Source organism: Otolemur garnettii, unplaced genomic scaffold, assembly GCF_000181295.1.
Source record: "Otolemur garnettii isolate 467f Iridium unplaced genomic scaffold, OtoGar3 scaffold00101, whole genome shotgun sequence".
NCBI classification, from domain to species: domain Eukaryota; kingdom Metazoa; phylum Chordata; class Mammalia; order Primates; family Galagidae; genus Otolemur; species Otolemur garnettii.
In genome coordinates, this window is record NW_003852496.1 from 6,077,877 (window position 1) to 6,093,721 (window position 15,845).

The 15,845-nt window shown below is 41.6% G+C and overlaps 2 protein-coding genes across 3 annotated transcripts in view; one reads left to right on the forward strand and one right to left on the reverse strand.

Annotated features, from left to right (window-relative positions):
• IFT122 (intraflagellar transport 122) overlaps nucleotides 1–1,568 on the reverse strand; it is an 85,607-nt gene extending 84,039 nt beyond the window's left edge. Inside the window, exon 1 of the mRNA XM_003796230.3 lies at nucleotides 1,491–1,568. Within this exon, the coding sequence (XP_003796278.1) occupies nucleotides 1,491–1,531 (41 nt within the window). The 5' untranslated portion in view covers nucleotides 1,532–1,568. The remainder of the gene's footprint in view (nucleotides 1–1,490) is intronic.
• Nucleotides 1,569–1,836: 268 nt separating this feature from the next.
• Nucleotides 1,837–12,706, forward strand: MBD4 (methyl-CpG binding domain 4, DNA glycosylase). Of its 2 annotated transcripts, XM_003796231.3 has the most exons (8): nucleotides 1,837–2,093; nucleotides 3,860–4,087; nucleotides 4,515–5,365; nucleotides 9,295–9,369; nucleotides 9,447–9,581; nucleotides 10,583–10,732; nucleotides 11,484–11,587; nucleotides 12,441–12,706. In XM_003796231.3, the coding sequence occupies exons 1-8, from the start codon at nucleotides 1,990–1,992 to the stop codon at nucleotides 12,516–12,518; spliced, it is 1,725 nt and encodes a 574-aa protein (XP_003796279.1). In that variant the 5' UTR covers nucleotides 1,837–1,989; the 3' UTR covers nucleotides 12,519–12,706. The 2 variants fall into 2 exon arrangements, with proteins under 2 accessions (XP_003796279.1, XP_023372720.1); XM_023516952.1 differs by lacking the exons at nucleotides 1,837–2,093; nucleotides 4,515–5,365.
• The last annotated feature ends 3,139 nt before the right edge of the window (nucleotides 12,707–15,845 follow it).

Below are 15,845 nucleotides of genomic sequence, written 5' to 3' on the forward strand. Positions count from 1 at the left end.
AAAAAGATGTACTTGTAGGACTATGTATTTCAAGAAAAGTGTGATATAGAAGAATATTCCTAGAGAACACAGACAATTAATTATTCCTTATTTTAAGATGCAAATAAACATTTCCCATTTATGTTACCTGCCTGACTCCTGAAAACATTTAAATTTGCCATCTCTGTAAAACAGGGGAAAAAACTGTTAGTGGCTGAGAGCACACTGGCTTTGGAGTGAGGAAGACGTAACCTTGAAAGCTGGCTCCATTACTCACTCACTGTGCAATCTTGGCAAATTATCTAACCACTCCTTGCTTCAGTTTCCTCATATGTATTTTTCTTCTCTTTTTACTGCTTTCTCAGTTCCCTAATTTGTACAGTACAGTAATTACACTACCAGCTTCAGAGGGTTGTGATGAAACAATGAAATAAAGGATATGAGGCGTTCTCAACAAAAAGCTTGGTGAATACCAAGTGTTAGCTGTCAGTGGTGCAGAGCAGAAGAGAGAGAGGAACCATCTCCAAAGGGAGCCTTAAGTGAGGTCTAGGATTTCAACGAAGAGATGAGGAAAGAAGGCATGCTTTATGCAGAGAAAGGCCTCAGCAAAACCAAAAAATGAGTGGCAAGCATCTTGTCCCCGTGGCCAAAACCGGGGCTTCACAACGAAGCTGAAAAAGACCATCTAGGAAGATCCTGAAAGTCAGGCTGAGGAGAACTATCTAATAAGTCAGTATTTCCCAAAATGTACCATTTTGTGATGCATTTAGGTGATAAAAATGGAATAGGTCATTAAATAACATTCCATCACAGAGTGAGAAAAAAACGCCCTATTTCAATTATTTTGCAAACTTTCTAACAAAGAGAAAAGCTTGATTTGATGCTCATTGTAAGTATCTCTTCAATCGCACTTGCCAAAGTCCAGTTTTTAAAACAGCAGATCTCACTCAGGTTTACAGTAAACCCTAGGGAGGCAGTATCTACATACAGTTTAATACTGTTTTGTTTCTCCCTGCTTTAACTTCTACAGTTAATTCACAATACAGCAAGCGACACTGATTTTCATAAATGGAGAAATAAAGTTTCCACGTAAAATCATATTTAAGTGAAAATAAGTACGAGAATTTAGAGGAAAAAATCAAGTAAAAAAGAGTATGCGGTAATATTTAAATGTGGGGAGGAAACCCACTATGACAGTGTTTCAGAGACACTGCTGTGGGTGTTAAGAGGAGGCCAGGACGGATTTGAAGTAAGGGAGCGGCAAAGCCAGATCGGGATTATGGATCGATCCATCGCAGGCGTGGCACCTCCCTGTGCCCCTCTCCGACCCGCAGACGCCTCTCTCTCCGCCAGGGGCTGGGCAGCTGGCCGGTGCCCAGGCCCGGGGTTCGCGCCCTCAGCGCAGGCCGCAGGCCCGTTGCCCCTAACAACCACCGTGGTTCTCGCAGAGACTCCCGCCATCCCTGCCAGGGATCAGCCTCCCGCTCCTCCCGGACTACCCGGCTCCTCACCACTGCTCAACTTTATCTCTCCAAGTCAACACGGCTCTCATCGCGGCTTCGCTCACGCCCCCGGCCCCTCCTCCTCGCCTCAGCAACACACTCTACTCCGCCGGCCACTTTGGCTACCTGCGCTACCCCTGGCAACGCACATGCGCAGTGAGCTACGCTCCAGGGCTCCTTTCTCCGAATGCGCATGTCTACAGGGATCGCGAGAAAAGAAACAAAAGGACCAGGAGCCCAGAAGGCGCAAGCGCAAACAGGGCGCGCGCGATTGGTCGGGATGGGCGGTGCTCCCGCCGGGATAGTGGAATTGATTGGTGGAATGTGGAAATGGCGGCTGCGATCAAGGGGGCGGTCGGAAAGCAGCCGTGGAGTCTGACGGACTTTCACTATCTTCAGAGTTTGGTTTTAGCCCGGTGCTCTGAGCTGAGAAAATTTCCACTCTTACTCTGCTCCACACCCAGAGCGTCGCACCTCTTGTCTCGTTGCTGCAGCCAGCGCCTACTTAATGGACACGGCTGCGATGGAGAGTCCGAGCCTGGGGGACCGCGAAGCTGCCCCCGCGATCACGTTTAGTGAGCGCCTGAGCCCAGACAGGCAGTGTGACCTTTGGCAAGTTATTTTCCCCTTTCGGGTCTCAGTTTCACCACCTGTAAAATGGGAGCGGGGTGTAGATGGTGTGTCGGTCTTTCTAACCTTCCACAGAGACGGCGGCATCGAGCTCCAAAGGTTTAGTTACTAGGAACTGGGGCTGGAGCTCAGGTACTTTTCTTCCTGTGGGTTTCAGCCCTGGGATGCACCCGACTTCGCAATCCAAAACGATTAGGGGGCTGGGAGGAGCAGGGTGGTTTTGTGGTGCTAGGAGAGGTCTGCTTGGGTTGGAGGATCTTGGGAAGAGCTTGGGTGTTAAGTGGTCAGGGGCGCCCCAGAAATGAGAAGTAACAGGGGACTCTACGGTCATTTATTGAGTACAGGTGTATGTGTGATATGAAGCTAAGATTATTTACCTAGTTTTTTCAAACTTTAATCCTCAGAACTACCTTAAAAGAGGTGGTTTCCGGAGAAACAAGACTGGAGATAAGTAAACTGCTCTTGCATTTACAGCTAGTAAATGGCCCAGCTGGGATTTGAGACCAGACTGTTGACTTCACAAAGTTTCCCTTTCCTTATCTATAAAATCTGAATCTATACCATTTCATAAAATCCATCCAGCTCCCCAAAATTATTTAACCCCAGATTACATCAGAAGACTAATTCTAGTTAGTCACTGGTTCTTGCTTAGTTTTCATATTTATAGAAAAGTTGGGTTAGATGATCTTTCTAGATCCTTCAGCCTGTAGGATATGTAATTTAATGATTAAGATACACTTTACTGTAGTTTTTTTTAAAAAGTATGGGAAAGAAGTATTAGACCGAGATTTGGTAGACCTGGATCCTGGTATCACTTCTGCAAGTAATTTAACCTTTCTATCACTCTTCTTTTTTTTTTAATTTTTGTTCCAACCCAAAGCACAGAGATGTCACTCAATTTTATCAATAAAATGAAAGTAAACCTTATCCTACCTACCTCTCAAGGTTAGCATAAGGAACAAGAATGAAGGAGATTTGAGAATTCTGTATCAGAAAAAACAAATTAACCTTTTGGAGGGTTGTAACACTCCCAATGATGAAAGTGATAAACGCTCTCCTTAGAAAAATACACATATATGTAAAAATTTTATCTCACTTGCAAAGAAGGAGCAGTAACTCAGTGACTTATTTTAACATTTCTTGTTGATCCCAGATTAAGAGCTCAGCTATTGGTTCATAGTCTCTCAAGTTTATGCTAAGTGTCACCAGAAATCTGTGTAACAGTCCTGATAAGTGATAAACTAAAAAAGTTTCTAGGCTTGGCGCCTATAGCTCAACCGGCTAAGGCACCAGCCACGTACACCTAAGGTGGCGGGTTCGAATCCCCAGCCTGACCCGCCAAACAACAATGACGGCTGCAACCAAAAAATAGCCGGGCGTTGTGGTGGGCGCCTGTGGTCCCAGCTACTTGGGAGGGGGAGGCAAGAAAATTGCTAAAGACGGAGAGTTTGCTGTGAGCTGTTATACCATCGTGGGTGACATATACTCTGTCTCAAAAAAAAAAGTTTCTAGCTTGAGCTTTTCACTGTACAGAGATTTCCAGTGCTTTATAATTCATACTGGAGAACATGAAGCTGTTGGAGGACAAGAAGATAGTCCCATTGCACAAGATTGGTCCATACTGACTTTAATCTCCTCATTCTAATCTGAATAATCCAAGTGGTTCCTTCACTGTCATGGATTAAAATTGAATAAGCAATGGAAAGTACATTTTAAATGAGCTAACCACTTAAACTTCGTTTTTCTAGCAAAGAAGATGTGGCCGTGGGATTGGCTAGAGTAGAAGATGAGAAACAAATGATGATAAAAAGGAATAGTGAGTGTAATCTCCTGCCACAAGAACCCATTGCTTCTACTCAGTTGGGTGGTACTGCAGTGACAGAAAGCCATAAGTCTGTCCCATGTGGATGGGAAAGAGTTGTGAAGCAAAGGTTATCTGGGAAAACAGCAGGAAGATTCGATGTATACTATATCAGGTAAGCATGCAAAGTGCAGAAGATAGTACAGCCAAATAATTTTTGTCTAGAGAGATAATGGACAAGCAGAGCAGAAATCTTGGCTTATTTATATTTTCACCATAAAACCATTATATCTATCCTTCAATGTCACTGACTAATTACATGAAGTGATTTGAAGCCAGTTACATATGTTTTTTCCCTTAATACTATGATTAGTTTATGGGAAGACTGCAGTTAAACTATATGGTACTTACAAATTTATTTTATACCATCGTAGAGGAAGCCATTTAAAAGTGCCATTTATCGTTCTTTTTTTTTTTTCAAAAGACAGAGGCCCGTGGCAGCATATGGAAATTATTAGTTAGAAATCTGAAATGTGGTCCAGTTCATTTAAAAAGTCACTTCTATTTACTGGCAATAAGTTTCCTTTAATATCATTTTCTAGCCCACAAGGACTGAAGTTCAGATCCAAAAGTTCACTTGCTAATTATCTTCACAAAAATGGAGAGATGTCTCTTAAGCCAGAAGATTTTGACTTCTCAGTACTTTCTAAAAGGGTCATCAAATCAAAACATAAAGTCTGCAGCATGGCAATTCTGACATCCCAACTGCAAAATGAAAATAAAAATTCAAACTGGAACATCAGGACACGAAGCAGGTGCAAAAAAGATGTGCTTCCTCTGCCAAATAGTAGTGTGGAGTTGCAAGACAGCAGAGGACGATATAACTTTACTTCTACAGATTTGCTTTCGGAAGAGGATACGGGCATTAATGATGTTAACTTCAGAAAAGTTAGAAAGCCCAAAGGAAAGGAGACTATTTTGAAAGGAATCCCAATTAAGAAAACTAAAAAAGGATGCAGGAAGAGTCTTTCAGGTTCCATTAGAAGGAACAGAAAAACAGAATCTGTGTCTAATACAGCAGGTGCTGAAAGTGAGCCTATTGCCCAGGAAAGTCAGCTTGATAGAACTTTCTGCATTTCTGACAGCAGAGCAAGTGACGAGACCCTCAGTGTGACCGATGAAGAGAAGAACCTTGTAAAAGAAAAATCACTGAGTTCAGGATCAAATTTTTGTTTTGAACAAATAGATTCTGGCATCATAAACAAATTATGTTTGACTAAAGAAGCCAAACACAACAAGTATGAGGATACCTTAGCATCTGAAGAAATCAGAACAAAAGAAGTTGGGGAAAGGAAGGAGCATTTCCCTATTGACATTTTAAAATGTGACTCTGAAATGGACAACAATGGCTCACCAACCAAGAAAGACTTTACTGCTGGGGAAATATTTCAAGGTACACTGTGCCTTAAAGCGATACTAAACATTATGTGATGAGGAGTTGTATTTCATGGCTGTACATGGTTAAGATACGAGAATAGAACCAAGAAATAGGGCCTACTACCAGATATTTACCAGTTAAACCTAGTACCTTATCTAACTGATCTTCAAGCCCTTTCCTGTGACAGAAAATCAGTGGGCCACTGTTATGATGCCCCAGCAAAGGAGAGAGTCTTGCTGTTAACAGCTGCCAACATCTCTCCCTGGTGCAATAGTTGGGACTCTCCTTCCCAGCTGTGCTTTCATTTCCTTCCCTCTTTCCAGTCAGTAATCTTAAGACTATAAGGAAAATTAAAAGGCTTTACTTATCAAAAATTTGGGGAGGACTCCATTTATACCTAAAGCAGTTGAAAATAATTGATTTCTTCTCTTCATACCCTTCCTGTTACTTGTTACTAATGTGTGACTTCTGATTTAATTTTGTGCGTATTATAGTCATTTTTTTCTTCTATTATAATGTAATACTTCTCTAAAATGCTTCAGAGCTCTAAATAATTCAAAAGTGTAATCAGACTCGGTGCCTGTAGCTCAGCGGCTAGGGCACCAGCCACATATACCAGAGCTGGCAGGTTTGAACTCAGGCTGGTCCTGCCAAACAACGGTGACAACTACAACCAAAAAATAGCTGGGCATTGTGGCAGGCACCTGTAATTCCAGCTACTTGGGAGGCTGAGGCAAGAGAATCACGGAAGCTCAAGAGTTTGAGGTTGCTATGAGCTGTGACGTCACAGCACTCTACCCAGGGCAACATAGTGAGACTTTGTCTCAAAAAAAAAAAAAAATATATATATATATACACTCATATAATTCATCTATTATGTTCTTAATACAGAATTCAGAGCTTAGCAGTTTACTTTTCTAATACCTCAATGGATAAGAGATAAAAGGAGCTCTTTTGAGCAGACAAATGCAAATGTATTAGTAATTCATTATGTCACTGTGGTATAATGAATAATTAAAGGAGAATAGTAATGTTACTTAAAATACTGTGGGGAAACAGCCCTCACAGATTTGTGGAGCAGAAGATTAGGCTCAATTCCTGCTCTGAATACTAGTCATGATTTTATGTCTTTTCTGTGCCTAGAATTTCTCCGCCTTTAAAGAAAATAGGCAAATATACTTACAAACTGTATAAGGATTCTTCAAGTCTGTTCTTTAAAGACTTTGAGTTTCTTAAAGCTTTGAGGTTTATGTAGACTTCCTGCTAGCATAATGGGCAAATTAAATATTAAAAACATCCTTTTATGACTAAGATAGAAATATCTTATTCATCCTATGCTTAGAGAAATCTAGCTTCCAAGGTAAGATGAAGTACCCTTAGGTTACTCGGTGTCCAGTGGAGTAGTCAAAACTCCCATTAGAGCCAAACATGATGGCTCACACCTGTAATCCCAGCACTTCGGGAGACCAAGACAGGAGGATCACTTCACCCAGGAGTTTGAGACCAGCCTGGGTAATATAGCAAGATCCCATCTCAGAAAAAAATTAGCAGGGTTTAGTGGTACATGCCCTGTAGGCCCAGGAAGCTGAGGCAGGAGGATTGCTTGTGCCCAGGAGCTTGAGTTTACAGTAAGTTATGATCACACCACTACACTCCAGCCTGGGCAAAAGAGTAAGAACTTGTCCCTAACAAAAGAAAAAGAAATGCTTAGATGTTGCTGAGTAAACTAGTAATAAAAGAGACTAGTTAGTGATTATAAGAACCTACAGAAAAAGTTATCAAATAGCTAGTAAGAATAGTTTCCTTTGTTCTCCCTTTTACTTTTTTTTTTTTTGCAGTTTTTGCCTGGAGCCAGGTTTGAACCCACCACATCTGGTGTATGGGGCCAGCACCCTACTCCTCTGAGCCACAGGCGCCATCTCTCTCTTTCACTATTTACTGGGCTTTACCTATTCAAACTAAACAGCAAAAAACAGACTAATATTTTTGGAGACCTGGATACTTGTCCCAGTCTTAGTCAACCCTAGTGTCATTTTGGGTAGTTGTTTAATTTTGAAGACTTAATTTCTTCATCTGTAAAATGGAAGTAATAACCCTCATTAGATCTGTTTTTCACATCAAGAATGTTGTAAGGTAAAACGAGAAGTGAAAAAGATGGCTTCATGTTATACAAATGCAAAGTATTTTTAACTGATATACAAATTTAGTGTCTGTGGCTAAAGGGAGTATTAAATCTGATGATTTCAGAAATTTGAGAAGTCTGATAACACTGGTTCCCAGCAGACAGAACTTCCTAAGCAGACAATGGTCTTGGATGTTCCAGGGTTCAAGTCTTAGGTGTTTCTCCAGGTTCTGTTTTATCTGTATCCCCTTTTTTTGGATAGTAGTGTTCACTGCAGAAATTTTGGGAAACAGAAATAAAGAAAAGAAAATTACTACCTAACAACAACTATTATGGCTTATTTCATTCATAATCTATATATAGATAGATAGATAGATGTTTTTATATATATTCTATTTTTTTTTTTAAAGACAGTCTCAAGCTGTCAACTCTGGGTAGAGTGCTGTGGCATCACAGCTCACAGCCACCTCAAACTCTTGGGCTTAAGTGATTCTCTTGCCTCAGCCTCCCAAGTAGCTGGTACTACAGGTGCCCACCACAACACCCTGCTATTTTTTATTTATGTATTTATTTATTTATTTCTTATTTATAAAACTGGGATTGTGCTTGGCACCTGTAGCTCAGCAGCTTGGGCACCAGCCACATACACTGGAGCTGGCGGGTTCAAATCCAACCCCAGCCTGCCAAACAATTACAACTACAACCAAAAAAGAAAAAGAAAATGCTATAAAATTGGGATCATACATAGAATCTTGCTTTTTCATTTAGAAGTTATTGTCACAGGAAAATATTCAAGATTAGTCTCAAAAATATCTTAATGACCACATTGTAGAAATTTGTCACAGTTTAAAATCCATGCTATTTTTAATTTTACAATACTGTGTACTCTGAACATAGAGAGTAAACATAAAGAACTAGTGTAACACAGTGGTTAAAGGCATAGATTCTGGAGCCAGACTATGTGGATTTGAAATTTAGCTCTGACATTTAGTAGCTGTGTGACCTTGGACAAGTTACTTAGCTTCTCTGTGCCTCAATTTCCTTATAGGTAAAGTGGAGATAAAATAGTACCAAGCTCAGGGCTGTGCCTGTGGCTCAGTGGGTAGGAGGCCAGCCCCATATATCTAGGTTGGCAGGTTCGAAGCCAGCCCCAGCCAAACTGCAACAAAAAATAGCCAGGCATTGTGGCGGGTGCCTGTAGTCCCACCTACTCCAGAGGCTGAGGCCAGAGAACCCTAAGCCCAGGAGTTGGAGGTTGCTGTGAGCTGTGACACCATGACACTCTACCAAGGGTGATAAAGTGACACTGTCTCTGAAAAATAAATAAATAAAATAAAATAAAAATAGTTCCAAGCTCTTAGGTCACTAGTAGGATTAATTGGTTAATTTTCATAAAGGACTTAGGATAGTGCCTGTCATGCTTTATAATAGAGATGATATTATTAGCATCCCCACCTGAATATTTCTTTAAGCTAAACTATAGATTCTTTTTTTTTTTTTTTTTTTAAGACACAGTCTTACTCTTTTGCCCTGGGTAGAGTGCTATGGCTTACAGCAACCTCAAACTCTTGGGCTCAAGCGATCCTTCTGTCTCAGGCTCCCAAGTAGCTGAGACTATAGGTGCCCACCACAATGCCAAGCTAGTTTTTCCATTTTTAGTAGAATTGTAGTCTCACTCTTGCTCAGGCTGGTCTTGAATTCCTGAGCTCAAGCAATCCACCCACTTCAGCCTTCCAGAGTGCTGGGATTACAGGCATGAGCCACCATCCCTGACCTAAACAAACCATAGGTTCTATAAACAGTGTTCACTTTTCCTTTTCAGAAGACACCGTCCCACGAACACAAATAGAAAAAAGGAAAACAAGCCTGTATTTTTCCAGCAAATATAACAAAGAAGGTATACCTTTCCCAATTAAAACATCAGATTTTATATCTCTTTTGGGTTTCTAACTCTGATGCGGTATGTTTGTTTAGCTCTTAGCGCTCCACGACGCAAAGCCTTTAAGAAATGGACACCTCCTCGGTCACCTTTTAATCTCATTCAAGAAACACTTTTTCATGATCCATGGAAGCTCCTCATTGCAACTATATTTCTCAATCGGACCTCAGGTTTGTGGATTATTTCCATCTTTGTCTAAGTAGAGACAGTGTGGTAAGGAGAAGTTACTGAATCGAGTAGGAGGCTCAGGTGCTAATCAATTTCAAGTCTGATAGTAAAATTTGGAAGCTACAGCTAAAGAGAGTATTAAATATGATAGTGGAAATTTGATAAGTCTATTAATGCTGGTTCCCACTAGCATGACCATAGGTAAGGTCATTTCTCTCCCCTGTCATGTGTATATAAAAGCATCTCTAATTGAATGCACCTTGTGTCCTACACGCTTCTACTCTAGTTATCTGTTGATCTGATTATTTAAAAACTAATATCAGGGCTGGGTGAAGTGGTTCACACCTGTAATCTGAACACTCTAGGAGACCAGGGTCAGTGGATTGCCTGAGCTCACAGGTTCGAGACCAACCTGAGCAAGCATGAGACCCTGCCTCTAAAAATAGCCAGATGTTGTGGCAGGCACCTATAGTCCCAGCTACTTGGGAGGCTGAGGCAAGAGAATCACTTGAGCCCAGGAGTTTGAGCTTGCTGTGAGCTATGATGCCATAGCACCCTACCAAGGGCGACAAAGTAAGACTCTGTCTCCAAAAATAAGTAAATAAATACTAATATCAGGTCATGCACAATGGCTCACTCCTATAATCGCAGCACTTTAGAAGGCTGAGGCATAAGGATCGTGTGAGCCCAGGGGTTCAAGGTTATAGTGGTTGCACCATTGCACTCAAGCCTAAGCAACAGAGTGAGACCTTGTCTCTAAAAAGCCACAAACAAAAAACCCACTAATATCACGCAAGGCCAGTTTCAAAATAATTTGGACTGTTAGTCAATTAGATTAACTCTTGGTATTTGACTCTGAAAGTTGTTGCTAGTTCAGGTGATAGCTTTTTATCAGTGGTTAAAAAAACAAACCCTCTGAATGCGACTTCTAGATTTCTACCTACTACATCTGTAATTGGCCCACCTGGAGACTTGTAATCACACAGTTACTTTTACTTCTCAGGCAAAATGGCAATACCTGTGCTTTGGGAGTTTCTGGAGAAGTACCCTTCAGCTGAGATAGCAAGAACCGCAGACTGGAGAGACATATCAGAGCTTCTGAAACCTCTTGGTCTCTATGATCTTCGAGCAAAAACCATTATCAAGTTTTCAGGTATTTCCCCATATACCCGAAGGAAAAGAAAACAGCTATTGTGCCTATTTAAGAGAGCCACACCTTAAACTTTAATGTCCTCAGATGCTGTATTAGTGGAAGATTTTCAGATCAAGCAGCCAAGGCTATAAAAACAGTTTTTTGCCCCAAATCACAGTCACTTACTGACCTAGGCAATAAATCTTTGTCCAGGGCTGGGCACAGTGGCTTAAGCCTGTAATCCTAGCACTCTGGGAGGCCAAGGCGGGCTTATCACCTGAGCTAGGGTGACACCCCATCTCTAAAAATAGCCAGGCATTGTGACAGGCATCTGTGGTCCCAGCTACTTGAGAGGCTGAGGCAAGAGAATCACTTAAGCCCAAGAGTCTGAGGTTGCTGTGAGCTGTGATGCCACGGCACTCTTTTGAGGGCAGCTAAATGAGACAGTGTCTCAAAACAATAAATAAATAAAACAAAAATAAATGTATGCCATCCAAGCATAATTAGGAGTAGAAATCAGTGAAGCAGAAAGCCTAGTCCTTGACCTCAAGGACCTTACCTCTGTCTAGTTAGCACAGCGCAATATAGTGGTTAGAAGTGGCATATGATAAGGATGCTGCAGGAATTCATTCATAAGGAAGGGCAGTCACAGCTGAGGTTGTTAGCAACGTTCTTGTCCCTTTCTGCAGTCTCCATCTTGCCTGAATCACCACATTTAGGGAAGGTGTCTTTCTAGAGGCTGACCCGATGTATTGAATGTTGTATTCTTCAGACGAATATCTGACAAAGCAGTGGAAGTATCCGATTGAGCTTCATGGGATTGGTAAATATGGCAACGACTCTTACCGAATTTTTTGCATCAATGAATGGAAGCAGGTGAGGCCCTCTCCCAATTGTGACATACAGACCCAGCACATTTGGTCTCTGAGGCAAAATAACTTCATCCTTAAAGCTCAAACTGCTTCTTGACTACAAGTGCTATTCAGTCCCAGCTTGAGGGGCAGCAGGTCGTATGGGGTTTTTGGCAGCAAGGAGAGTATCTGTAGACACACTCAAGTCCAGAAAGACCTGTTGGAATGGCCCCTGACTGACCTCCAGGGGGTTGTCACTTCTGACCCTGTCGTATCATGCCACGTTCATCTACTGTCTCGGCCTGACATGGCTTTCCTTCTGTCAGAAGTACACTAAGGGCAAGCAGGCAGATTTGGGCTTGGGAATGTGCGTGTTTGTTGGGTTTCTCTCTTCGTGGTCTCAGAGTATTTTTGTGGTAATGGCCCATTCACTTATGGCATCCTCTGGTGGCAGCTGGTGGGTGGCCTGGGATGCTGCCCTCTCAGCTTGTGACTCATCCTACAGCATTCAGCCAGTAGGTCTGGCCAACCCTATGCTGAAGGACACTGTCCTGTCCCTGCTTCACCCTCTTGGAGTCTGTTTACCCTCTTGGAGTCTGAAACATCCTTCTAGAAAATGGGGTATTAATGCTTGACTCTTGTCACCACCCCATGCTTCATGTTGTGGGGAAGATCAGTACTAAATAGGAAAGTGCATGGTACAGATTATTTTAATATTAGTACGATTTAAAACATTTTTAAATCTCTTTAGGTTAAAGGTCATGATGTTTAGGTATATAATCTACTGTTTCCCACGAACCTTTAAAAAGCCAATTAAAAATTATTTCTGACTAACTTACATAAGACCTCTGTTTCCTAATATACTATATTTCTTCCAGGTGCACCCTGAGGACCACAAGTTAAATAAATACCATGACTGGCTTTGGGAAAATCATGAAAAATTAAGTCTGTCTTAAAACCCCTGGAAGTTTTCAAACTCGTCTTTATAACGTGTTGCTTTGCACTTGAGTTCTTAAGAGCTGCATTACACACAACCAGCCGTTTTCCCATAGATTTTAATTAGCCTGACTGGCTGTTCAATTGTATATTTTCCAGATGTGTGTGTCACTGGTAGATCTTTATTACTGAATGTGCCAGAACATATTTTGAGACTAAATAAATTACTTGACAGCAATCCTAAAAATGTATGACTTTTCTGATAAAGTATGATGAGAAAGTGAAAAACACTTTTATAAACTATTAGTAATGCAGAGCAAAAAACATTTTCTTTGTATGTGTATGTATGTAAGAGAGAGACGGAGTCCTACTTTGTTGCCCTCAGTAGAGTGCTGTGGCATCACAGCTCCCAGCAACCTCAAACTCTTGGGTTCAAGCAGTTCTCTTGCTCAGCCTCCCAAGTCGCTGGGACTGCAGGCACCCAGCACAACGCCTGGTATTTTTTAGAGATGGGGTCTTGCTCTTGGCTCAGGCTGGTCTTATACTCCTGAGCTTAAGCAGTCCACCTGCCTTGACCTCCCAAGTGCCAGCATTGTGTGCTATTGATAACTACACAGTGGTTCTTAGGAATTGTAGATCTGACCCTGGCATCTGTTTGATAACCCAATGTGAGTGTCCGCTTGCCACTGAGGTTGAGTTCGCTGGCTTCTGGCTCATGCCTTTTACCTTGATCCCTTTGTGAAAACTCATCTCATTGTCCAATTAGAAGATGGGACATTTTATGCAGTTTTTGTCACAGGTGTTGTAATGTTGTAGCTCAAATAGTGAAACATTTACCTTAGAAAGAACTAATGAAACTGGCCGGGTGCAATGGCTTATACCTGTAATCCTAGCACTCTGGGAGGCCGAGGCAGGTGCATTGCCTGAGCTCACAGGTTTGAGACCAGCCTGAGCCAGAGCGAGACCTCGTCTGAAAAAAAAAAAAAAATAGCCGGGTATTGTGGTGGGCACCTGTAGTCCCAGCTGAGGCAAGAGAATCGCTTGAGCCCAAGAGTTTGAGGTTGCTGTGAGCTATGATGCCATAGCACTCTACCAAGGGCGACAAAATACAAAGCTATCTCAAAAAAAAAAAAAAAAACCAATGAAACAAAAAATGTTAAGTTATTAAGTCATAATTACCAATCACTGTTTTAAATTATAAGTTGACGATTAACTTGATTGAATAAATAGAAATAAATCAGTTGTTGCCTTTGTTATCGACTGGTGTGTAGACAGGCTGCACAGGGATGACGCGCAAATTCTTAAAGCATTCCATATTTTAAAAGAAAAAAACAAAAAAGAAAACCAGGAAACAGGTAGTGGTCAGGTGACCTCACATGCAAGGAAGGGCAAGAACCAGTGTGATCCAGTGCCAGTGGGTTGTTGCCACTTCAGTGAGCAAGTATCAGTTTTTATTTATTTTTTGTTTTTATCAAATCATAACTTTGTACATTGATGCATTTATGGGGTTCAATGTACTGATTTGATATACAATGCTTACACTGAACTAAGTAACACATCATCACAATTATACTCTTAATAGTTTTGAAATGTGCCATTGCATCATGCACATTAGGTGAGGTCCCCCCAATACCCTCCCTTCTCTCATCCCCCCTTCCCTCCCCTCTCTCTCCTCTTCCCTTCTACTTTTTGGACTGTAGTTACATTTTACCATTCATATGAATGTGTAGGTGATTATATATTGATTTCATAGTAGTATTGAGTACATTGGATACCCTTTTTTCCTTTTTTTGGAGACAGGCTCATTATGTCACCCTCGGTAGAGTGCTGTGGCATCTCAGCTCACAGCAACCTCAAACTCTTGGGCTTAAGCGATTCTCTTGCCTCAGCCTCCCAAATAGCTGGGACTATAGGCACCCGCCACAATGCCTGGCTATTTTTTGTTGCAGTTGTCATTGTTGGTTAGCTGGCCCAGACCGGGTTCCAACTTGCCGACTTCAGTGTATGTGGTTGGTGCTGCAATCACTGTGCTGCGAATGCCAAGCCTTTTTTTTCCCTGTTCTTGAGATACTTTACTGAAAAGAATATGCTCCAGCTCCATCCAGGTAAACATAAAAGATATGAAGTCTCCATCTTTTGTGGCTGCATAGTATTCCATGGTATACATATACCACAATTTGTTAATTCATTCATGGATCAATGGCCACTTGAGCTGTTTCCATATCTTGGCAATTATGAATTGGGATGCAGTAAACATTCTGGTGTAAATGTCTTTGTTGTAAAATAATTTTTGATCATCTGGGTATATATCTAGTAGAGGAATTGCAAGATTAGACAGTAGGTCTACTTTTACTTCCTTGAGTGTTCTCCAAACTTCTTTCCAAAAAGGTCGTATTAGCTTGCATTCCCACCAGCAGTGTAGAAGCGTTCCCTTCTCTCCGCAGCCACACCAACATCTGTAGTTTTGAGATCTAGTGATGTGGGCTAATCTTACTGGAGTTAGATGGTATCTCAAAGTGGGTTTGATTTGCATTTCTCTGATGATTAAGGATGACGAGCATTTTTCATGTGTTTGTAGGCAGTGTGCCTGTCTTCATCAGAGAAGTTTCTGTTCCAGTCTCTTGCCCACATAGAAATGGGGTTGTTTGTTCTTTTTTATTGATTAGTTTGAGTTCTCTGTGGATTTTAGTTATCAGACCTTTGTTGGAAGCATAACCTACAAAAATCTTCTCCCGTTTTGAAGGTTGTCTGTTTGCTTTACTTACTGTGCTCTCGGCTGTGCAAAAGCCTTTTAGTTTGATCAGATCCCAGTAATGTGTTTTTGGTGTTGCTTCAATTGCCTGGGGTACTCATAAAATATTGTCTCAGGCCGATTTCTTTAGGTGTTTTCCCTGCATTCTCTTCTAATATTTTTATGTTTCATGTCTTAAGTGTAAATCTTTTATCCAGCCAGAATCAATTTCTGTTAATGGCGAAAGGCTAGTATCAGTTTTTAGAAAGGGTTAGATTTTGACCAGAGAACAGTAGAACTGGCCACACCTTCCCCTCCCTAAGGCAAATATCTGCTTCCCATCACAGTTTCATTTAATGAACATCGAAGTAGCATTCACAAAGTGCAAAGCCCTGAGCTGGGGCGGGACACAAAGATAAAAAGGCTCTGGAGAGACCCTCACAGGGAAGCACATACTATAATCTCAGTCCATCCAGAGTGTGGGCCTGTAGGGACACAGGAAGTTAGCTCACCGCAGGGGAGCTCAGACCACAGGGTCATTCCAGGTCTGGCTCTTCCTCTTGCGGGTGAGGTTGCTGACCACCACCTGTTTCCTGATCTTTTTTGTTTTGTTTTT

What these genes read in the sequence shown, in the direction of transcription:
- MBD4 (XM_003796231.3), top strand. Translation starts at nt 1,990, where the DNA reads ATGGACACGGCTGCGATGGAGAGTCCGAGCCTGGGGGACCGCGAAGCT. An exon ending in TTCGATGTATACTATATCAG is followed by an intron (nt 4,088 to 4,514) that starts GTAAGCATGCAA and finishes ATCATTTTCTAG; the next exon opens with CCCACAAGGACTGAAGTTCA. An exon ending in AACCATTATCAAGTTTTCAG is followed by an intron (nt 10,733 to 11,483) that starts GTATTTCCCCAT and finishes TGTATTCTTCAG; the next exon opens with ACGAATATCTGACAAAGCAG.